The 25,491-nt window shown below is 43.8% G+C and overlaps 1 protein-coding gene across 3 annotated transcripts in view; it reads left to right on the top strand.

Annotated features, from left to right (window-relative positions):
• SDK1 (sidekick cell adhesion molecule 1) overlaps window positions 1-25,491 on the top strand; it is a 539,173-nt gene that overhangs the window by 15,297 nt on the left and 498,385 nt on the right. For all 3 annotated transcript variants that reach the window (XM_068566067.1, XM_068566068.1, XM_068566066.1), the window contains exon 3: window positions 844-991. In XM_068566067.1, coding sequence (XP_068422168.1) covers window positions 844-991 — 148 coding nt within the window. The remainder of the gene's footprint in view (window positions 1-843; window positions 992-25,491) is intronic.

Raw genomic sequence — 25,491 nt, 5'->3', positions numbered from 1 at the left:
CATAGTCAATAATTTCTTCTGAATCACAAATCCGTTGATAATAGAGATCTTTTATGGACTGTTCCAAATTTATATGCATTCAGACAAAATTGTAGTATATATGCCATATCAGTGTGTGTATACATATATCTGTAGCTAATCATAATATGGAAATTTTTAAAAACTTTTAAATGGTACTGATTTAAAAATTGGCCACATATACCCACATTCTAAAGGCTGGGTTTTTTCCTGTGATCTCATTTTTTAAATGTTGTAATCCAGTAGCACAAAGACTGGAACAAAACCTACCTGCCCCAAATTAAGTCAGTAGTATGGGGTTTGGAGAACCCTCTAAAAATGAATCAATGGTTAAATATTTCTCCCAAAAGATCTTTTAGGGAGCATTCACCCCAGAAACAAAGAGAAGGAGAAACTGAGCAGGACAGCAGCGGGTGCCTGGGTAGAACCAGCTGGAGAGATCTGGGAGCCGGGGGATGTCTGAAATCATTTTATTATCATTTCTGGGAAAATGCTTCGTGTGGCATGAGGATGCTTTTCCACAGTTTACTTCAATATTAAAATTGGTTGCAAACATTTCATTGTATTGTTGCAGCGACACAAAGACCCTGAAGTTCTGCTGACTCATGTACTTCGTGGGTACTTTGGAGGCACATGGCTTTGTCTCATGCTCCGCTTTACCACCCAGTCTGCACTCATCAGCATTACTGCGCGTCTCTGGTCTTACTGCTTAATTATAGCAACATTGGTGACTTTGCAATAAAATATAGTTATTTCCATCTTTGACCTCCCGCCCCCTCAAAAAAGAATTTTCTGAAACTTAAAAGGTCTGATTTTTCTTTGCAGATATGGGAAATTTCATGGATACAGATCAGAGAAAAATGGTCTCTCAAGGACATGCAGCTGTACTCAACTTACTGCCCATCACCAGCTGCCCCAGACCTCAAGTGACCTGGTTCAGAGAAGGGCACAAGATTATTCCAAGCAACAGAATGTAAGTTGTTCCAAACTTTAAAGTTTAAAATACATCTCATTACACTTGTTGGTACCATTTACATATTAAGTGTACCAATTAAACTTTGAAAAGACTAACCTGGTCTAGTAGACCTACCTCAATCCTTAGTAAACAGCTATTTTAAGACTGGCTTGGAAATTTTTAAGCAGTTTAAGAAAATTGTCATGTAATATTATTCTTTAATATGCCGCATACCCTAACTAAAGCACCTTTACATACTCTTTATGGTATTTTTTTTTTCCTTTTTTGAATGCACTTTTTGAGATGTCATTTTCATCCTGAGTTGTGTTTAGCTCCAAGTACTAATTTAATGAGTGCTCGTATTTACTTATAGAGCTGTGGGGTTTTTTCCCTCTTCACTGAGCCGTGTTTTGATGCTACTTTCTCTGATGATAAAACAGTAATCACTGCTTATTTCTCTTTATCCTTTTATCCTACCATTGACAGTTTTATTTCCTTTTGACTAATTAGTGGTTCACCCATCTATTGCAGAATAGTTGCTTTGTGATTAGTTAAGCATTATTTCAAGGTGTTCTTGCCTATTTCACATTTAAGATGTTTGTCTAATGCCAAACAGTTTCTGAATTTGGAGCTTTAAGTGATTAACATTTGGTATATATTTTATAAGTGGGCATTTTGCAATGTAATTTAAAGATAATATACCAAATATAAAGGCTTTGAGGATGGACATTTCTGAAAGAATTGTGAAATGCTATAAGCTTGGGCTAAACGTCAAATATTTATGCCATCAGATGGTTGCACTCAGACAAAAAAAAATTGTGAGAAGAAAATGCGCTTTTTTTTCCCCCAAAAAGGATATGTAAAGGCAACTTGCTGAACAATTTTCAGATGTGCCTTCTCCCCGCCTGAGCGTCCATGCAGCCCCTTCTCTAAGCCCAGTGTCCCCGCTCTTCCACTTGGGCGTCAGAGCTCTGCGTGAGCCTACACAATTCTTAAGCTTATTTAGCAAATGTTTCTGTTTTGGTTATTGGGAACAGGAAAAATATTGAAATATGTAAAAATCCATATTTTAAGATTCTAGTAAAAATATAAATTACCTTGGAAAATGGGATAACTTCTATCCTTTTTCTTTATTTTATTAAAAGTGGCTTAGGTATCCACCTTTATATTCATTCCAACTATAACAAATGCCTCTGGAGTTGGGGTGAAACAAAGACGAGGATCAATTTCTCATTCTCTTAGAAGACTGTTAGGCTGAAAAAAAAGGCAGCTGAGAGAGAGTCTTGTGAAATATTCTGGAAGGTCCTAGTGTTGATCAAGCCCAGTGTGGCTGGGCAGAGGTGGGGTGAGTGCTGGGGAAGAGTTGGTACAAGGAGGGGTGGGTAGATTGAATTAGGCTTCCTCTCAAACACTGGAGCTTCTGACATGTCAATGGTGGAAGGATTATTTTAACTCAGTAGCAAACAACTACAGAGTAATTCATTTGCTAACCTATGGTCTAGCTATGTTCGTGAAACAACATTTACTCAAGAAGTATAAAAGGATACAGAACGAAATAACTCTTAATTTTATAAGCTTGTTTTTTTTTTAACCTGCACGTTCTTGCTAAAGACTGTTTAATTCCTGGTGAGCTAATGCGGCAAAGATGCTAGTAGGGCTTTAACTTAGTGTCATAGCAAACAACTGGTCTGCTTACAACCATGAAGCTACTGATGAATCTCCCGTCTCAGGGAATAATATGCCTGTATAGCTTTTTTCTTAAGAGATGAGATGGGGCTGATGATGGGTATTTACACTTTCTCAAGGCCCTTTAGTTTCTTATTTTCCACCTTGTCATCACCCCCATATGTATTAAGTACCTGCCGTGCAAGATACCATAAATCAGCACTTGCATGGTTTTCTCCACAAGTTTATGCATCATTCAAAGATGTATTACTTTACACATCTCATAAAGTTCAGCGTGGACATCAGATGGAAGGGCACGTATGCATTGCCTCTGCCCAGACGGTTGGCAGACGGAACTCAGAGGGCATTATTAGATCTGTGCCACCAGGTATCATTTCAAAATGGAACGTCTGGCTCAAAGTGTTTCGCACCTGTCGAAACAGGTCAAGCCTCTCCTCCTCCTTTTAGCCTGGTTGTCTGAGGTCAGCTCCCTAACACAGGGGAGAGACGTACCTTTGTCATGGGGAGGGAGAGCCTCATCTTGCCACCCCGCCCTTGTATTTTTTAATATTATCTCGTGACCTTAAAACTGTGAGCTTTAGGCTTTTTTTTTCATTTTCAAGGGAAACAGTAAGTTTAATGTTCCTCAGCTTGAAAAATTAGTTGAATAGTCTATCAATAATTTTAACAGCAGCTATTATTTATTGAGTACTACTTTAAACATATCTTCTGTAATCCTCACATTTGCCTTCTGAGGCAGGTATAATCAGCTATCAGAACTGAAGATTGGAGATGTTAAATGACCCACCCAAGGGCACACAGCTGACAAATGGCAGAGCTGCGACTCAAACCCAGGCCTTTCTGGCTCTAAATCTCATGCTCTCTTCTGCATCAGGCTAATTCTTCTTTTCACTTTATTTTGCTGAACCTTCTTCGTGCTTTTGATTTACTTTCTCCTTACACTGCTTTCAACTTTTTTTCTCCTTTTTTAGAACACCAGGTTTCAATTTGAAATGCTGTAGGTTAACCTGCGTTTGCCATGAGCCACAGACCCACACACACACACACACACACACACACACACACACACACACCCACACACACACCCACACCCTCGTCAACAGTGAGCATCCCTGCGTGTGCATTGTTTATCCTGTCTGTATTAGGTCTGTTGGTCCCTATCTTCAGAAATTTTTGACAAAGAGAAGGCAAATGTGGCCTTCCAATTAAGGCATGGACTTTATTAAATTCAGAGGTCTAGTGGGAGATGGAGACAGACATTATCTCGATACAGCGATCATCAGGTACCTTAGCGCAGGGCGGATGGCAACAGGAGATGCAGGGGTGGTGACCACGTGCAGAATCTGGCACCCTGTCCGGGGCGGCCTCCTTGTTCTTCAGCTACATATTGTTGAACGAAGAATAGACTGTGTAGGAAAAATAGCAGAAATTCATCATCATTTCCAGAAGAGTAGTGGTACCTGCTGGTGGTACCTGAGCTGCTTCACATTCACATGAGACAGGCTGAATGAAAAACTAACACAGTTCTGACTGCAATTGGGGCACTTTTTTTCATTCATTCACCAAGTCCTTGTGCAGGGCGTACTCTGAATAGACAGCAGTAAACGAAAGATCCTGTCCTCAGGGAACCTACATCCAACTGGAAGGAAACAGATGGCAACCTGATGAGTGTATGATATGCCAGCTCATGATACGTAGTAAGGAGAAAACAGAGCAGGGTGACAGAGTAGGGGTGCAGGATGGGGTGGTGGCCATTTTAGACATGAAATCAGAGAAGGCCTCTCGGGTACTAAACTATGAGCAGAGCCCTGAATGAATCCAGGGAGTGAGGCATGGGGGTGTATTGGTGAGAAGAGCACGTGTGAAAGCTCTGAGGGAGGACCGTGCCGGGGCGTTTGAGCAGCAGCAGGGAGGCCAGTGGGGCTGGTGTGGAGCCAGGGAGAGGGCTGGAGATGAGGTGATCAGGGCCGTGGGGCCAGATTCCAGAACCAGATTACTTAGCCATAGTGAGGAGTTGGGCGTTTGCTCTGAGGATCTGAGCAGAGGAGTGATGCAATCTCACTTAGGGTTCTTCTATTAAGAATTATGTTGAGAACAGGGACTTCCCTGGGGGCACAGTGGTTAAGAATCCGCCTGCCAGTGCAAGGGACACAGGGTCCGATCCCTGGTCCGGGAAGATCCCACATGCCGCGGAGCAGCTAAGCCCTTGCGCCACAACTACTGAGCCCACGAGCCACAACTACTGGAACCCACGTGTCTAGATCCCATGCTCCGCAACAAGAGAAGCCACCGCAGTGAGAAGCCCGTGCACCACAACGAAGAGTAGCCCCCGCTCTCCGCAACTAGAGAAAGCCCGCGTGCAGCAACAAAGACCCAACACAGCCAGAAATAAATAAATAAATTTATTTAAAAAAAAAAAAAAATTATGTTAAGAACAGGCTGTAGGGTGACAGAATCAGAAGCCAGGAGGCCTGTGAGGGGTTTCTGCAGTAATTCAGGTGGCTTGGATCAGGGTGGTGAGAAGTGTCAGATGCTGATATATTTTGAAAGTAGAAACAATGGGATTTCCCATTGGATTGGATGAGAGGAGAGAAGCCATGGGTAACTCTTAAGAATTTTGACCTCAGCAACTGATAGGATGGAGTTACCATTTTCTGAAATGGGGAGATGATTTGGGGTGAAACAGTGTTGTGTCTGTGTGTGGGGGGTTGGTGGTGGTGTCTGAAATTCGTGTCGGACATGTTAAGTGTGATGTGCTAGTAGGCGGCCAAGGGGGTCCAGTCGTTAGATAGTTGTATATATCAGACTCAAGGTTAGCAAAGAGATCTTGGTTAAACTTGGGGGTTGTTGCTGTATTGATATTTATAGGTCTTTAAAGCTGTGTATGGACTACATAAGCCAGTTAGCGAAGCCCAAAGAGTTCCATCATTTCACTTAAGATGCCCTTGGCTGCAAGTTACAGAGGATGGCTCTGGCTAAGCAAAAAGAAAATATGTTGGAGTATTTAGAGAACTACAGAACCAGACCACCAGAAGGAGAGGACAGGATGGAAACCAGGGCTGCTCCCGAGGCCCAAGGAGCAGGGAGCAGGGCGGCACTTCCATGGCCTCCCAAGGACATCCAGGTCCTAATGCCTGGAACAGTTGAATTTGTTAGGTAACATGGCAAAGCGGGTGAAGGTAGCAGACTCCATAGGGAACTAATAAGGTGGGCAGGTGGGACAAAGGCACAGTCTCAGGCCAGGAGCTTAACAGTTAAGCTGAGGGTCTATACCCATGACCTGCACATGCCAGGCTCGGCAGCTCTTTCTCTCAACATCTCACCTTGAGACTAGCTAGTGAGAGTCATGAATCCCGTACTGTACATGTAGGTCCTGTCTCCGCCAAGTGATTTTCACCTCCCCTGGGTATTGACCCTCTAAAACGTCTTTGTTTTTATAACTCTTGTCTGGCCTGGTGTTATGCAGAGCAGAAATGCAATATTGGAAAGTCTGAATGAATGAATGAAGAAATGTGAAGAAGAATCATGTAATATCTGTAAACATCCTCACCAAAAAAGGGAAAAAAATGGCACAACAAACCTCAGGAGAAAACGGTGCTGATGAAGGAGAAATATATCTTGGGAAAGCAAACAGTATTTTGAAAGAATTGAGAATAAGTTATACTCAGAATTATGAATTGGTAATTATAGGTTTTATGTATCTGAGAAGATGAAAAATGTGCATGTTTATTTTTCTGGTTTACTGAATCCGAACAGTTAGTTTGCTGTCTTTGGGTATCAAAGATGATTATAGCCTTGTCTTACAAATATAGTCTAATTTGATAATAAAATTGTTCTGTGTTATTTCAGTTTAGATATATGTTCTTTGTTTCCTTATATTTCTCAGAATATGAAATGTGAACGTTGATGTCGTGCAGTATTTCTCTGACCTCCGGGAGGTAATTTATGTCGGCAGTTATCAGATTAGGACGCAGAAACTTGTCCTGTGCAATTCCATTCTTCTGCCTAATTGCAGGCTCTTGTGCTCAAACTGCATCCTGTAGCCTACCTGACAGGAATGTGTAAGCACAAGTGTCCTGGCATGTGTTTTCCTAGGAATGCGTGGTTTATAGATTAAATATTTCAAACCTCCAGTCAGCTTTGTGAGGTGACTTGCCAGGAGCGATCTGAATTGTGACGTATGGGCAGCAAACAGCATCCCAGGTGACTTAGAAACGGTCTGACTCATGATTGTCCATGCTTAAATACTTGAACATCCATTAACCTACTACCATTTCATTTCAATTGCTGCAAGAAAGATTTGTTTAAATTAGCACTTGTATTGGAAGTCACCACTTAATGCTTGAATGAAGTAGATCTGGTTGTAATAATATTTTTATAGTTAACTGGGTTTTCAAAATAATATGCTTTTAAAATTTTTATATTATGTTTTGTAGGCATTTTGTGAATGTTTATAGAGTAGGTCTTTACGTGTGAATTGAGCCATATTTGGTATAAGTAAAAAAGACTAGGAGATAACGGGCTCCAGACCTGCTTCCACCATTAATTCTGACCTTGGGAAACTTACTTACTCTCCTTTGCCTCCATTTTCTCATGTCAGAAATGAGGAAGGTGACATGAAAGACCTCTGAGGTCCTTTCTGGTGTTCACACCAGCGATGCTCATGGGAGGGTGCTCAGGGCCAGGCCTGCCTCCCCCTCCCCCTCTTTCCTCCTTCCTGCACTCAGTAGGTACTTACTGAGCACTTGTTTTGTGCCAGGCACTGTGGTAGCTGCTCGGGACAGGACGGGGCCTGAGGACATCGAAGCTTCTGCCTTCACTGAGTTACGGCCCAGTGTGGAAACAGCTTAATAACCAGGGCTCTTTTGGGGGTGATGAAATCTATGAGGGGAATGGAGGGCGGGACAGGAGAGAACTGAGCGGGAGGGGAGGGAGGTGGACACCCTGCCTCGAGTGGTCAAGGACGCCTCTCTATGCAGGTGACATTTTAAGGTGACACTTTATTGAGTTGTCATTTACATACAACACAATGTACAGATTTTAAACACACAGGTTGATGAATTTTAACAAATGTGTACGCGGATGTAATCACCATCCTAAGCAAGTTTCCTAGGGCAGTTCTTACCCCTGGTCCCTGCCCCGCCCCACCTGCTAATCTCATTCTATTACCGTAGGTTAGTTTGCTTATGCTAGAATTGCTTATAAATAGAATCATGGCATATGAACTCTTTTGTTTCTGCCTTCTTTCATTCGACATAATTTCTGTGATATTCTCGAGGTGGTATTAATAATGATTGTTATTAAATATTTTTTGAGTACCAGGCACTGTTTTAAGTGTTTTCTCTATAATGATTCATTGAATCCTCACAGCAGCCCCATGGGTTGTACTGTTATTATCGTCACTTTGCTGAAAGGAACAATGACAGAGAGAGGCCAGCAGCTGGTTAGTGTTAGAGCCTTTGATTCTTGAGCCCACACTTTGCCTCTGTGCTGCACTGCTCTCTCGGGCTCATGTCTGAAAGATGCAGCCGTGCACACATCTAGAGGAAGAATATTCTGAGCACTGGGGCCACATACATGCAAAGGCAAATACAAAGCCTGTTGTACTTGCTAAACTGTTGTCTGGTGCTTAGGGCCTCGTGAACAGCGGGCAAAGAGAGTGGAAAGAGAAGGGGCCCAGAAAGGAAATGGGATCCTGGAGGTGCCAGAATCTGGAAAGAAATCTGAGTTTTATTCCACATACAGTGGGACGTCTTTGGAAGAGTTGTGGTTTTATTCTTTGGAAAATTTTTCGAAGTTGTGCTAAAATATATATAACATGAAATTTACCATCTTAACTATTTTTCACTGTAAATTCAGTGGCATTAAATATATTCACATTGTTGCGCGGCCATCACCACCACCAATCTTTGGAACTCTTTCATCTTGTGAAACTGCAGCTCTGTCCCCATTAAAGGATAACTCTCCACTCCCCCCTCCCCCCGCTCTTGGCACCCACCCTTCTACTTTCTGTCTCTCTGAATTCGACTCCAGTGGGTCCCTCATATAAGTAAAATCATACAGTATTTGTTTTATCCTCATTTTAAATTAAACTTAGCATTTTGAGCTAATTGTAGATTCACATACAGTTGTTAAGAAGTAATACAGGGAGATCCCATATGCCCTTTAAACAGTTCCCCTACCTGGTGAGGTCCTGTAGAGCCGTAGTACAGCATCACAGCCGGGTGAGACCCCGTAGAGCCGTAGTACAGCGTCACAGCCAGGTGAGACCCCGTAGAGCTGTAGTAGAGCATCACAGCCAGGTGAGGCGTCGTAGAGCCGTAGTAGAGCATCACAGCCGGGTGAGACCTCGTAGAGCCGTAGTAGAGCATCACAGCCAGGTGAGACCCCGTAGAGCTGTAGTAGAGCATCACAGCCAGGTGAGACCCCGTAGAGCTGTAGTACAGCATCACAGCCAGGTGAGACCCCGTAGAGCTGTAGTAGAGCATCACAGCCAGGTGAGACCCCGTAGAGCTGTAGTACAGTATCACAGCCAGGTGAGACCCCGTAGAGCTGTAGTAGAGCATCACAGCCGGGTGAGACCCCGTAGAGCTGTAGTAGAGCCTTACAGCCGGGTGAGACCTCGTAGAGCTGTAGTAGAGCATCACAGCCAGGTGAGACCCCGTAGAGCCGTACTAGAGCATCACAGCCAGGTGAGGCGTCGTAGAGCTGTAGTAGAGCATCACAGCCAGGTGAGACCCCGTAGAGCCGTAGTAGAGCATCACAGCCAGGTGAGACCCCGTAGAGCCGTAGTACAGCATCACAGCCAGGTGAGACCCCGTAGAGCCGTAGTACAGCATCACAGCCAGGTGAGACCCCGTAGAGCCGTAGTAGAGCATCACAGCCAGGTGAGACCCCGTAGAGCCGTAGTAGAGCATCACAGCCAGGTGAGACCCCGTAGAGCCGTAGTAGAGCATCACAGCCAGGTGAGACCCTGTAGAGCCGTAGTAGAGCATCACAGCCAGGTGAGACCCCGTAGAGCCGTAGTAGAGCATCACAGCCAGGTGAGACCCCGTAGAGCCGTAGTAGAGCATCACAGCCAGGTGAGACCCCGTAGAGCCGTAGTAGAGCATCACAGCCAGGTGAGACCCTGTAGAGCCGTAGTAGAGCATCACAGCCAGGTGAGACCCCGTAGAGCCGTAGTAGAGCATCACAGCCAGGTGAGACCCCGTAGAGCCGTAGTAGAGCATCACAGCCAGGTGAGACCCCGTAGAGCCGTAGTACAGCATCACAGCCAGGTGAGACCCCGTAGAGCCGTAGTAGAGCATCACAGCCAGGTGAGACCCCGTAGAGCCGTAGTAGAGCATCACAGCCAGGTGAGACCCCGTAGAGCTGTGGTACAGCATCACAGCCAGGATATTGATGTTGATACACTCAAAACACAGAACAGTCCCATCACCACAGGACCCCTCACGTTGCCTGTTTATACCAATAGCTACTTTCCGCCAGCCTTTGTCCCCACCCTAAATCCTGGCAGTCATGAATCTGTTCTCCATTTCTATAATTTTATCATTTAGAGAATGTTCTATAAATGGAATTGTGCAGTCTGTAACCTTTTAGGATTGGCGTTTTTCACTCGGCATAATTCTCTGTTTAGTTCAGGTTACTGCATGTGTGAGTGCTGGGTTCCTTTTTATTGTGTAGTTTTCCATGGTGTGGACATACCACAGCTTGTGTAACCCTTCACCAGGTGAAGGACATTTGGGCTGTGTACAGTTTTTCACCCTTATGAATACAGCTGCTGTAAATATTCTTGTACATGTTTTGTGTGAACATGTCTTCATTTCTCTGGGATAAATGCCCAGGAGTTCGGTGGCTGGTTATATGGTATTTGCATGTTTAGTTTTTTTAAGAAAATGCCAAATTGTTTCCAGAGTTATTGTACCTATTTATAATCCCACCAATGATGTACAAATGATCCAGTTTCTTTGCTTCCTCACTAGCATTCAATGTTGTCACTATTTTTTTATTTTAGCCATCTCGATGGATATTTAAGTACAACTCATTGTGTTTTTAATTTGCATTTCCCTAATGGCTAATGATGTCGAACATCATTTAATGTGCTGATTTTAAAAAGAACCAAATAGGGAAAAACTAAACTTCTTGAAGTGAAAACTACAATCATTTATTTATAAAACCAATTGAATGGGTGAAAGAGCAGACAGTATTGCAGCTAAAGTGAGAAATATTGTTCTGGTAGGTCTGAGGAAAATACTCAGAGTCAGGCACAGAGATAAAAAGATGGAGAGTACAGAAGACAGGCAAAGAGATACAGAGGATAATCAGTAGAAACCTAAGACGGGTCCCAGAAAGAAAGAATGGAGAGAATAGGGGCTAGATAATGTTCAAAGGGATAATTGTTACAATATTTCCTAACATGAGGAATCCTCAGAGTCAAGAAGCAGAAAAAGCTGCAAATAGGGTAAATAAAACTAAATCCAAATCTAGGCTTATTATAGTGTAACTGTAGAACCTCAAAGACAAAGAAGAAACCTTAAAAGCAACAATACATGTAATTCAGATTTCCTCAATGGAACAGCAATTAGATGACAGTTGACAGCAATAATAGGGAAGATGATAGTACCTGAGGATATAACTGTCATCACAGAATTTCATATCCAGCCAAACTAATATCCAAAAGTAAGGGAGAAAGTAAGACATTTTCAGGCTGAGAATTTACATTTCTGAGAACTTGCTGGAAGATCTACTAAGAATGGGCTTGAGGAAAAAGAATATTGAACCTAGGAGGAAATAGAATGTTAGAAATGTTGGTCTTCATTTTATTATTTTTCTCTAGTTAGGAATTGTTGGTCTTCATTTTATTATTTTTCTCTAGTTAGGAAATGTTTGGTAATTGCAATTTTAATACATATAAATAACAGAGAAGAAAGTAAAGACAGCAAGATGAGAACTCTTTGGGAATTTTTATTGAGAATGGCTGCAGAGAAATGGTTAGGATCCGTGAGGTCAGGGGGTTGGGTTTTTTCCTTAACGTGGGAAATAGCAGAGAATATTCCTGTGCTAATGGAAATTCTCTCCTAGAGAAGGAGAGTGTGAGGACGCAGTAGAGTGTGAGTGAGGGGCACAGCCCCGGAGAAGGTAGAGGCTGGGTGGCATGGGCACCCACATCACCAGCACGTGCACGAGGGCCCCGGTGTGGTGTGGTCCACGGGCTTCATCACTCTGTATGACAGCCCATCAAGGGACAGCCTTTGATAGAGTCAAGGGCAGCTTCCACTACAGAACGGGGCCTGATATGGGTTTGGACGCATGTTGTCTGGCAGACATGCTTGTGGAAAACTGAGGGTTTTCTTGTGGATTTTTATTTCCTCTGTGAATATTGGGACGAGGTTATAAGTTTAGAGTGAAGTGTGACACAAGAAGAGAGGTGAAGGTATTCAGTAATTATCTGGAGAGTCGAAAGCAAATTGAGCAACACGCTAGACTTAGGGGACCATTTGAGTACAGTGGCACCTTTGCGGTTTGTGGTCATGGATTGTCGCAGTAAAGTTGTAGAGAAGGCAGCTGTACAATGAAGGATGAGGTGTAGCCTGTCACGTGGGACCAAGAAACAAGCACGTGGAGGGTTTGCAAATGGGAGGTGGCTCTTGGTTGTCTGGGAGTCGCGTAAGGGAGGAGGTGTGATGGGCGGTCCAGTTCGGCAGAGGCAGGAGACTGCAGCCTGTGAAGTGGAAGAATACCTGAGTGGGGCACTGAGAGGAAGTGGGTGCTCTGGGCCCCTCAGATCCTCCGATCCCCACCATGACTGCTCTAGCCAGTCTCTTCCATTGGAAGGATCAGGTGATGCCGTCCAGGAGGGTGGCCAAGTTAAATTCCTGGGGGTAGACTTTGGCCCTTAGTGAGTCAGCATGGGTGCATGCAGGTGAGGGGTGCGGACCAGCAGATGGACCTCTCCCAGCTGGACTCTTGAGGGACACAGCTTCATGCAGCTTCTTGGAAGTCCTCCTGAGGGTCAAGCACAGCTACACAGCTGGAGTCAGTGGGATCAAGCCCTCCTTGGTCTGTGCTCTCTCCTCCTGCCCCTCCTTCCTGCTTACCTGTGATGACACACACATCAGGAAGGGCTCTGTTTCCCAGAAAAACTGGGCTGAGACGGGGCATTTGAGGGCTAGACTTCAGAATGGAATTTCTGTAGGGGCTGGCAAGGTTTAGGGGGTGACCGTGAGAACGGGGCTGAGACGGTGTGGAGGAAATGTCAGTGGAGGACTGAGGCCACAGTGTGAGAGTGGACGGAGACGTGGATGCTGAGCCGTGCAGGATGGCGGCAGGAGAAGGAGCGGGGGGAGATGGAAAGCCAGGAGCCTCCTTCCTCAGTCAGTGGGCGGAGGAAGCGGACACATCGGGAATAAGCAGCGCGGTAGCTGGGCCACCTGGGCTGCAGAGGAGCTGGGGTTTGGAAGGAGGAAGAGGAGACATGGTTAGACAGTGCCTGCTGGTGGCACGGAAGGGGCTTGCTCTGGGTAGACCAGCACAGCGAAGACCTCCTTGGACTGCTTCTCTGGGCGTTTGGCTCCAACATCTGCAGCTTGGAATCCCACCGCTGTAGACGGAGCGTCTGTGTCCCCTCAGATTCCTATGTTGAAACCCGATCCTCACTGTGATGGTGTTAGGATGTGGGTCCCTGGGGAGGCGCCTAGGTCATGACGGTGGAGCCCCATACTGCGATGAGTGCCCTATAAAAGAGACCCCAGAGAGCTCCTCGCCCCTTCCACCACATGAGGACACAGCGAGAAGGCGGCTGTCTGTGAACTGGGAAGTGGGTTCTCACCAGCCCCTTGATCTTGGACTTCCCAGCCTCTGGAACTGTGAGAAATAATGTTTTTGCTTATGAATGACTTAATCTATGGTATTTTGTTGTAGTGGCCTGAATGGACTAAGACGCCCACCCAGGGCATCTCTCTATCCTGGGGGCAGGTCACGTAACCTCACGGCGCCTCTGCTTCCTTTAGGAGCGGGAGAACGGTCTCTTCCTCCTGGAGTTGTCAGGAGATTTAACAAGAGATAATAGAGTGAGAAGTAATTTACCACCTAATGTTCAAGGATGTGAAGACAGTACATGCTACATGTCACCCGCCTGACATTGCATGTAGCGATCATGTCCTGATGCTTGCTTCAAAAAAGCCCTGTATAGATGTGGCTGAGTTCATGGCTGTGCCTGTAGGCGTCTTCCGGGAGTTAGAGCCAGCTGGGAAGGAGGGACCCAGGGGAAGAGAACGTGCTGGAGCCCTGGGGCGCAGCACCTCTGCCTTAGCTCCTATATACATGCTCCATGGGCTTTTCCAAGTGCTGATTTCTAAAGCCTAGAAAGTTCTTTTTGTTGTGGTCGTTCTAACCACACCAGGAGGAGTCCCATCCTCTGAGCTGGTATTATCCTGGAGACTAGTATTAATGTCCATAGAAGCAGGTAAAAGGTTGGAAGCACTGCATCTCTTTGTTGAATGGTGTACAGAATGCTGACCAAGGCTCCAGCTCATTGTGCTTTATCCTGGAACCTCACCGTGCATAGTGAGAGGAGGGCTAAGGTCGTTGTGAGAATTTCACATTTTCTTTCAGGTTGTTAGTCATTGTGACACTGTTGTATGAAGGGTTACCTTATAAACACTAGGAGACCAGGTTATGGGCTACACCTGGCAGCAGCCGGGTATTTAAGTGTGAGGCCTGCATCATGATGCAATGCAGATGGACGTAATGAAGGTCACTGGGCATGTGCAGGCAGCTGACCCTGCACCTGCTGCTTTGGCATTCAGGGTACATCGCAGCCAGAGGACCATTCCCGTGCAAAGGGAACAGCCTGAGGAATGGGCAAGGGCATCTTACAATTACTTGGTTCCATTTGAGTTGGCAATGTAGTGTTTAACTTTAATGACAAGAGTTTAATATTCTATGTACCAATTTTTCATTTGAAAATAAAATACCACTTCATTTTACATGAGCAGATCTAGTGACAATAATGAATTTCTTTACAAATATTAGCCTATTATACATCTTAAGTCAGTTGCACATAATTGCATCTCACCAACTCTACATAATACTTTAATTAAAACTAGGATAATGGGCTTCCCTGCTGGCGCAGTGGTTGAGAATCTGCCTGCTAATGCATGGGACACGGGTTCGAGCCCTGGTCTGGGAAGATCCCACATGCCACAGAGCAGCTGGGCCCGTGAGCCACAATTACTGAGCCTGCGCGTCTGGAGCCTGTGCTCCGCAACAAGAGAGGCCGCGATAGTGTAAGGCCCGCACACCGCGATGAAGAGTCGCCCCCGCTTGCCGCAACTAGAGAAAGCCCTCGCACAGAAACGAAGACCCAACAGGTACAAAAATAAATAAATAAAATTAAATAAAATTAAAAAAAAAAAAAAAACTAGGATAATGAAAATACAGTTTCTTTTTAATAAATTTATTTATTTTATTTATTTATTTTTGGCTGCATTGGGTGCCTGCTGCTGTGCGCGGGCCCCCTCTAATTGCGGTGAGTGGGGGCCACTCTTCGCCACAGTGCGTGGGCTTCCCACTGCAGTGGCCTCTCTTGTTGCGGAGCACAGGCTCCACATGTGCGGGCTTCAGTAGTTGTGGCTTGCGGGCTCCAGAGCGCAGGCTCAGTAGCTGCGGTGCACGGGCCCAGCTGCTCCGCGGCACGTGGGAACCTCCCCGACCAGGGCTCGAACCCGCACTGGCAGGCGGACTCTTAACCACTGTGCCACCAGGGAAGCCCGAAAATGCAGTTTTAATGAACAGTAAATGCTGAAGTTGCCAAGCCTGGAATGTGTTAATTCGAATCATACCTCACTCTTTAGCTCTTAAATCTGTATCCACATTATGTTTTGAAATGGCAACAATTATGAGCAAGAGGCATTTTTTTTTTGAATCTTATTTTTTTTATACAGCAGGTTCTTATTAGTTATCCATTTTATACATATCAGTGTATATATGTCAATCCCAATCTCCCAGTTCATCCCACCCCCGCCCCCCCACCCCACCACTTTCCCCCCTTGGTGTCCATACATTTGTTCTCTACATCTGTGTCTTTATTTCTGCCTTGCAAACTGGTTCGTCTGTACCATTTTTCTAGATTCCACATGTATGCGTTAATATGCGATATTTGTTCCTCTCTTTCTGACTTATTTCACTCTGTATGACAGTCTCTAGGTCCATCCACATCTCTACAAATGACCCAATTTCGTTCACTTCTATGGCTGAGTAATATTCCATTGTACGTATGTACCACGTCTTCTTTATCCGTTCGTCTGTCGATGGGTATTTAGGTTGCTTCCATGACCTGGCTGTTGTAAATAGTGCTGCAGTGAACATTGGGGTGCATGTGTCTTTTTGAATTATGGTTTTCTCTGGGTGTATGCCCAGTAGTGGGATTGCTGGGTCATTTGGTAATTCTATTTTTAGTTTTTTAAGGAGCCTCCATACTGTTCTCCATAGTGGCTGTATCAATTTACATTCTCACCAACAGTGCAAGAAGGTTCCCTTTTCTCCACACCCTCTCCAGCATTTGTTGTTTGTAGATTTTCTGATGATGCCCATTCTAATCTGTGTGAGGTGATGCCTCATTGTAGTTTTGATTTACATTTCTCTAGTGATTAGTGATGTTGAGCAGCTTTTCATGTGCCTCCTAGCCATCTGCATGTCTTCTTTGGAGAAATGTCTATTTAGGTCTTCTGCCCATTTTTTGATTGGGTTTGTTTTTTTAATATTGAGTTGCATGAGCTGTTTATATATTTTGGAGATTAATCCTTTGTCCGTTGATTCATTTGCAAATATTTTCTCCCATTCTGAGGGTTGTCTTTTGTCTTGTTGATAGTATCCTTTGCTGTGCAAAAACTTTTAAGTTTCATTAGGTCCCATTTGTTTATTTTTGTTTTTATTTCCATTATTCTAGGAGGTGGGTCAAAAAAGATCTTGCTGTGATTTATGTCAAAGAGTGTTCTTCCTATGTTTTCCTCTAAGAGTTTTATAGTGTCCAGGAGGCATTTTAAAATACGTTTATGAGTATGTACTACTAAATAATATGCTTCTTTATGGCTATCATATATATCTGTCTATCCCCCTTGCATATATAGTTGGTTGTTTGCTGCTAATTACAATCTGTAGAAGTAGATTAAGGTTTTCTATGTCTTTTTTCTCCCAGTTTTATTGAGATATAATTGACATATAACACTATTATTTCAAGATGTGCAACATCATGATTTGATATATATATATACCACAAGAAGTTTAGCGAATACTCCTCACAACACAGTTAAAGTGTTTTTCTTGTGATGAGAACTTCTGGGATCCACTCTCTTAACAACTTTCAAATACACAATGTAGTACTCTTAACTGTAGTCCCCATGCTGTACATCACATGCTTGGCACTTATTTGTCTTATAACTGGAAGTTCATACCTTTGGACCACCTTCACCCCTTGCCTCCCACTGCCCCACTCTGGTAACCAACAAAATACTAGCAAACAGAATCTAACAATACCTTTGCCCATTTTGTATTGGATTATTTCTTTGTCTTTGAAGGCCCAGCAACTTAGCACAGTGCTTGGCCATACTTACTTAATGTTTATGGGATGAATGGATAAGTACTTCTTGGATGAATAAATAAATAGTAGTACTTGGCTCGTTCTGGGGAGATGGTGTGGGACTGCGTACACTAGGCTGAGACTCAGAAAATGAAGCTCTCAGTCTCGGCTTTTTCCCTTAGTAGCTGTGCGACCTTGGGCAAGTCTTTTGACTATTGCCGACAAAGATGATGTAATGGGATATCTCAAATGGAAATAAGGCTGCCTACCCCGCCACGGTCTTGGAATTATTACGGGGAGCATTTATTTGATGGATAGAATTACAGCCGTGAGAACACTTGCTGACCTGTAAGTAAATGTAATGCAGTGGAGTTACGATCGTCCCCTCTTCTGCTCATTATCCTCTCTAACTATATAAATGAACGTGCATTAGTATTCACAGGCAACTAACTCATCATCACCTCATTGGAACTATGGATTTTTTAGGGTTTTTTTTTTTTAATATAAATTTATTTATTTATTTTTGGCTGCGTTGGGTCTTCGTTGCTGCACGCAGGCTTTCTCTAGTTTCGGCGAGCGGGGGCTACTCTTCGTTGCGGTGCGCGGGATTCTCATGGAGGTGGCTTGTTGTGGAGCATGGGCTCTAGGTGCACAGGCTTCAGTAGTTGTGGCATGAGGGCTTCAGTAGTTGTGGCTCGCGGGCTCTAGAGCGCAGGCTCAGTAGCTGTGGTGCACGGGCTTAGTTGCTCCACGGCATGTGGGATCTTCCCGGACCAGGGCTCGAACCCATGTCCCCGGCATTGGCAGGCGGATTCTTAACCACTGCGCCACCAGGGAAGCCGCCTTTAGGTTGTTTTGCAGTGAATTTTCAGTCCTTGGTTATCGGCACCTGTAGTACAGAATACAAGGAGATATGCCCCTCCCATCTTCCCTTCCTTCCTGCCTCAGTTAAAATGTCCTTGGGAAATTTAAGCCAGTCTTAATATTGGCTGGGTAATTAGGGAGGCATTTCTACCTGTGCACGTAATGTATAGTTTATTACACAGTCAAATGTAAGTGCCTTTTATTAGCTTCTCTTTTAGATTAGCAGTATCAGTGTCGCTCTTCCTAAGTACAGGTCATTTATTCATTCACTTATCTGTTCACTGAGCAAGCACCGAATTGCACTGGTGTCATCCATGGAAGCTACTCCTGAAGCACCAAACTCCCTGTGAAGGAAGTACGCTCTGGGCTCTGGCCAAGGGGTACGGCCGGAGTAAGTCAAGAAGACTTTGTAGCACTGTCCCATTCGTAACCTAGAGGCAGGGCCTGGCCCGTGAGGGCAGCGTCTGCTGATGCTCCAGGATGTACCCGTCACAGTGCGATTCCGCTGTCACGTGCACCTGGGGACTCTGTATCCTGGCGGGCCTGCTCCCATCTGGTCTTACCCCCGAGTCTTCAGGCGGAAATATTGCATGCCAACGTGAAGTTCTCCCACACAAAGAAGGAGGGGAAAGGAACCCCAGGAAGGAAGGGATGTTCTTAGAGCTCAGAGAAAATCGCAGGACGTGTGTCCCACTCCAGGGCCTTCGTGCACCTCAGGCCTGGGGCCGTAAGGAGCTGAGGACTGGAGAGATCAAGGCAGTGGGGGCATAGGGAGGGTCAGGGGTCGCACAGATGGGCAGTGCCAGCTGAACTTGTCAGAAGGTGCTGGTACGGTTGGCAGCCTGCATCCACTGGGTGCCCTCTTTGTGGGAGGAGAGGCAGCATTTGCGGAGATCATGGGTATGGAAGTGGTCGAGGGACGTTCAATAGAAGCAGGAGCGGTCCTGTGTGGGTGTAAGGTGTTTGAGGAGCAGGATGGGCTTTGGAAAGCACTCTGGGTTTAAGCGAGAAGAGCTGACTTTGAGAACCAGCTATACTCTTTGATCACTTTCTGATTCTGGGCGGGCCTAACTTAACGTTTGGGGGACTCAGCTTTTTCACACATGAAATGGGGTAAACCCAATCCTGTGAATATCTGCTGTGAAAACGTTTTGCCCCCCCCCCCCATTTGTTGGCTGGGGTTCTGACGGGGAGAGGAGGGAGCTGGCTGTCCTTGGGGATGAAGGTCTGCGGGGCAGGGTAGCTGAAGCACAGCCAGTGCAGATGCTGCAGAGGGTCCTGCATATCTCTTTTCTTTCTGCAAGACTGCTCTAAATCTTCATGGCATCCAGTAAAGAAAGCAGAGGAAGTCTTATCACACCAATTTTGTGGATGATTGCATGGGGGAAGAAAGTGGCTACGTGATTTAAGGTCAAATCTACTTTAGTGATGGAGCCAAGGATGGAGTTGAGCACCTGAATGATGCCTTTCTGGTTATTTTTGTGAATATTGGTGGCAGAGTTGATCTCAGCTTGCCCAGAAGGGCAGTGGTTTGCAAAAGGGGCCCGCACTGGGCATTTGCCACCCGTTCTTTGACTCCACGATGCCACGTGTAGCCAGGTGTCCTAGGGCAAGTCTCTAACTTCTTTGAGGCTCCCTTTGTTCTTCTGGAAAATACAAGTGATGATATAGCAGCCTGCCCACCTCACAGGACTTTTACTTTTGTGTGTGATATTCAAATATGGTAACAGATATAATAGCCTTTTGCGAATTACAAAGTGTCATGTCTGTGTAATGTGGAATCATTTTCTCATGAGGGCTCATTCTTTGCTGTCATCAGATCTGACCAAAGCCTAGTTAGATCTAATTGCTGGAGTATTTGCATCCAGATGACAGTCCCTGATGTCAAGGTCATCATTCATCCATTCAGTCTGTCCACCAGTCAGCACTGTGCTAGGATCTGGGGATAAAAAGATCAGTACAATGATTCTGGCTCAAAAGGGCTCACACTCTAGTGAATGGATTGTAGCATTTGATTGTAGTTCATCCTGTATAGTCTTTTTTTTAAAAAAAAAAAAAAGCTGTATTGAGATGTAACTCACTTATCATTAATTCTTTTTAAAAAATGTCTTTTGGGACTTCCCTGGCGGTCCAGTGGTTAAAACTCCACGCTTCCACCTCAGGGGGTGCGGGTTCGATCCCTGGTCAGGGAACTAAGATTCTGCGTGCTGCTCAGCGTGGCCAAAGGGTAAAAATTAGAAAAAAGTTGTTTTAAAAGAAAGAATATATCTTTTGAACTGTATAATCAGTGGTCTTTAGGGTACAGTCGACCCTCCGTACACCTGCTTCCTCTGTATCCATAGTCAACTGACCACGGACCCCGCGTAGTACTGTAGTGTTTACTATTGAATAATATCCACGTATAGGTGGACCTGCACAATTCAAACCTGTGTTGTTCACGGGTCAACTGTATTCACAGAGTTGGATGGTCATCACCACTGACGGAGTATTTCCATCACCCCGAAAGAAAGCCCCGTACCCAGTAGCTGTCGCTCACCATCCCCCTGCTGCCCCCAGACCCTGGCAGCCACTAATCTACTTTCTGTCTCTATGCATTTGTCTGTTCTGGACATTTCATATAAAAGGAATCATATACTCTGTGGCTTTTTGACACCTGACACCATGTATAGTCTTTACTCAGTTGTTTCTTTTCTTTTTTTCCCCCTTTTTTCTTTTTTGACGTTTCACTGATAATCATTAAATATTTCATTGAATCTTCTTTTTTACTTTCACTGATCATCATTAAATATTTCATTGGATCTTTTTTTTTTCCCGTAACTTTCTTGAGCTAAGTTCTATGTGGGTAAAGGAAAGGCATTCCTTCATGTCTTTAAGAAATATTTACCAAATGCTTCCTTTGTGTCAGACACTCTGGCAGGTTATGATGCCACATGGGTCCCTATTCTCACAGAATTTACAGTCTGGTAAGGGTAAACAGATGCAAAATGGGCAAACGAACAAACACAACAAGAGAATCAACCCTATCCAAGGACATAACATTGAGACCAAAATTTGAAGAGAGAGAAGGAGCCAGTGACATGAAGAAATGGGGCTGGATGTTCTGGGTGCAGCATTGGCAAAGAAGCTGAAGTGGGAAAGAGCCTGGTGGTCTAAGACCTGAAAGGAATCCATCCACGTGGCGACAGTGGGTGGAATACCCCAGATGACATCAGGGCCCCAGTCATGTGGCTATGGAAAAGGGTTTGGGTTTTATTCTAAGTGCAGTGGAGGGACATGGAGGGTGTCATGATCTGATTTGCTTTAAGAAAAATCTGGGTGCTTTGTGAAGACTTGATGGTAACAGTGGAAGTGGAATCCTTTGGAAGTTTTTGCAAACATCTTATTTTGCAAATGAGGTACTGGTAGCTTGGATTAAGACAGGGCAGAGGAAATGGAGAAAGTGGACAAAATAGAGCTATTGGTCAAAAGTATAATCAACAGTTACATTCAACAGTGTGAATAAGTCATAACAAAATAAGGATTAAAAAAGTAGAATCAATAGGGCTTACAGATGAATTGGGTATGCAGTGGAGTCAGGCTTTTTGTTTCTGATTTGAGCCTTGGTTATATATTTACTGAAATAATGACAACTGGATAAGAATGCTTTTGGGTCATGATAAGTTTGAGAGAGATGCTTATGAAGAAACAGCATAGAAAGATCAACTTTTGGATCAACAATTGGATGTACACAAGTGTGGAGCTCAAAGGAAAGATCTAAGCTTGAGACACAAAATTGGGAATCATCAGTATACAGGTGGTATTTAAAACCATGAGAAGGATGAGCTCTTCTGGGGAGAGAGATACTAGACTGAAAAGAAGAGAAGCCAGCTCTGAGAACATTATTTCTCAACATTTAGAGAAATAAAATGCCCACAGAAAGATAGAGACAGCAGGAAGGGAAGAGGCAACCAGGAGTGTCTGATGTCATGGAATCTCCAAGAAAAGAATATTTTACCTGAATCCAGCCCACACATAGTCTGAGTCAAGAGAACTTGAATTCCAGGACAAACAAAATAAGGAGGGGCAGTGGGGGAGGAGGAGAAGAGGAGGAGGGGAAGAGGAGATCACAGGAAAAGCTCTAGCAAAGCAGAGGAGGAGAAAAGGCAGTGTGAGGCAGAAAAGGGAAAAGCAGAGAAAGAGGGAAAGGCCTATCATTTTATAGCTTTCATCACCTTTCGGGTAAAACCCGCACATAATGGACTCAGTTCTGCAGTCTTGTTGGGAAGAGGTCCAGTTTTCCTCTCTGCCATAGCCGTAAATTAGAAGGCCCTCTGGAAAAAATGTGTCGTGGACAGATTAGAAAGTTTGGGATCAAAACAACCATAACAGCCTAGTTCATGCTTCACCCAGGATGATTTTTCTTGGTGTTTTAGTTCTCGGTCTTTATCATCGCTGACGGAATTGTACTGTTTTTCCTTGGAAGATTATAAATGGGGAGGAATCCTTAGAACTTATTTATCTTTGAAAGCATGAATCTTTCCTTCTTCAGTCTAGACATGCCCATTCATTATTAGGCAAGGTAAAGTATTATATCCAAGACATAAATTATGTCCTTTGGCTATATGTACAATGTGTATACTTTGTTTTTGTAGTCAGAGTCTATAGTTTAATGCATGAAACAATTTTGTGTATTACCTATGCTGAGTAATCTTGGGTATTTAGAAATTGCCTATGTGAAGTCTACCCATTTTAACACATGCCTTTCATTCAGTAAAATCATTGGGAAATCATTATTGCCTACTCCGAAGGTCTAGATCACTATTTACCTGTGCTCTGTGGAGCTTAGTATTCTGTCTGAAACCTGTGTCACGCCAAGTACTTTACACAACTAATTTACTATCAATAGTCTTAATAACTTTTTCTTATTTTAAAACTAGATATATATGGAGAAATCATAGTCTGTTTTGAAGCTGCTGTGTATGGGTTAATATTATTGAATTAAATTCTAGTTAAATTTAAGAATTTTGTCTGTGGAAATGGATGTAAAACAGTACTTGTGTTAATTAAAGTTGGAGAGGAAGGAGGAATTGGCAACCTGCCGATGGCTTATCTCTGGTCTTTAGTTGTGAGTGGAACATCTAGCTGTTTAGCGCCTGGCTTTCATCTAACACACTCTATATGAATTTAAATAAATTGTAAATGCCCCAGATAAATTTTAGTCATTTCTTTGATCTCATGATGAAATAAGGAATTGTGGCAATGATGGAAAATTTGAAAAGCATCTAATGATAAAAGTTTTTTAAAAATACTGCTTCTAAATATTTAGTGGAAAATGTCCTTAGCATTTTCTGTTATCTTCCTGTTCTTCTTAACATGGTTAGGAAGGATAAGAGCTGCAACTTGAAAAGAAAAAATGTAAAATGGTGGCTAAGAATATGAACTCTGAAATCACATGGCCTGAGTTCAAACCCTGGTTCTGCCGTTTAATGGTATGTGACCTTGGGCGCATACTCAGCTGTTTCCTCTTCTGTGTGGCTGGAATAACAACAATCCCTGCCTCACAGGACTGTGCAAGCACCTGTCCATTTAGAGGGCTTGGACCAGCTCCTGGATCATGTAAGAGCATCGTAACTGTTAGTGGTTCTTATTTCTCTCATTGTTATTACTTAATTGAGGGTTTCAAATAGAGGAGGAGGCAATGGTTGTATTATTCTCTTGGTGTTAATTCCCTTCAAGTAAATCTTGCAAAGCAAAGTTGCATTTTGTATTTCTGATTACTTTCATCCATCTAGAGGCGTGAAAATCATTTCCTTAATCCTTCATGTGAACAAACGTCCAAGTTCTCAATAGCAATAGGCAAGATGGAACTGATGAAGCAGTAGTGAAGTAGATCCTGTGGGGTTAGCTGTAACGAAGTAGTGCAGGTTTTAGGGGTGTGATCCGATGTGTCACAGTATCTCCAAGAAGATAGCCTCTTCGTTTACAGGAAATAGCCCCAGAACGAACGTTTCGCAGGGTGAGACTTGGAGCAAGGGACACATCTCTTCCTAGCCCCCTTGCCGTGCCTTGCAGCTTAGTCCTGAAAGGAGCAAAGCCATCGCTGCGGTCAGCTCTCAAAGATTCCATTTGTCCGTGGAAAGACCCTATTTTAGCACGGCAGTGGTGCTGCCAGGAAGTACACGTGTCCTGGGCCCTGAGAACAGGGGTGCTGATGTGGACACTTGAGGTCAGGAGCCCGCAGGCTCAGGGTCGGGGCTGGCGCATTCGTGGAGAGACAGCAGAGCGGAAGCCAATGTTTAGGGTCTTGTGTCCTCCAGGTGTGTCTCACAGGTGTAAAGGAATACATGCCTGCATCCACACACACATGCATGCTCACACACGCATATCTAGAGAGACATGCATGTATAAAATAAATATATAACACGTATAAACATATCTGTGCATGGTGGTCGAGATATGCATGGGTGTATAACATATACCTTATATGTATCAGACAGCTAGTACTATGTATATTTGATTTCATTTTGACTTTGAAGGAATGCCTAATTAGATTATTTTAAGTTAGTATTAATTAATATACTCAGACTAAATATAGTTGAGTCAAATGTTTCCATATTTTTAAATCTATTACAGTGGTAAAAAGATTTGACTTGTCCATATTTGAACTGAGTAAGACTGTGATACTGACATTTAGAGTAAGATTTGTAATGATAATAAAACATCCTAGAGCAGAGAAATGAACATCCATGTTTCTGTCCTCGAATGGGGTGATTTTAGGGGGATTATACGTGCATTATAACTTTCATTGTACAAAATGAAAGTTTATTTCCTGCATGGTATTTTTTTCTCTTTTGAGTGTTCAAATAAATAAAACATTTAGGGAAGTTGAATTTACGCTTGTAACATCTCTACTTGATTTGGGGCTTGTTCTCATGGTTTCGTTTGTTTATTTTCTGTGATGTTCTCTTCTTAGAGGTTTATGCTGGAATTGAGGGATTTATACAACAAAACATTGGGTAAGTTGAGAAAATAAACATACTCTTTAGACCACATGTCTGGTGGAAGGGTGTGTGTGTGACATGTAGGGTAACCAGCTCGTGCTGGTTTGCCCAGGTCTGTTCTGGTTTTAGCACTGAGAGTCCGCAGGTCCCCGGGCAAACTCAGATGGTTGGCCACCCGACCTGTTGTTTGTGGCTACTGTGGTTATAAAATTTGCCATATTATAATTATGTGTTTTCCCGACTAGTGCCAAAGGCTCCACATCTATAAAGAAGCATGGGCAGTAGAAAAAGAAATCTAACGTTAGCTAACTATCCTGTAAATGCTAAGCAAGGCTTATTTTCACGAACGGAACTTGCTTTGAAATATGCTTTGAAAATAAATTAAGAGATCATTGTCACCATGGGAAGAA

The sequence above is a fragment of the Eschrichtius robustus genome, chromosome 16 (assembly GCF_028021215.1).
Source record: "Eschrichtius robustus isolate mEscRob2 chromosome 16, mEscRob2.pri, whole genome shotgun sequence".
Taxonomy (NCBI): Eukaryota; Metazoa; Chordata; class Mammalia; order Artiodactyla; family Eschrichtiidae; genus Eschrichtius; species Eschrichtius robustus.
Note: the sequence above shows the minus strand (reverse complement) of the source record. Positions and strands in the feature narration are given on the sequence as shown.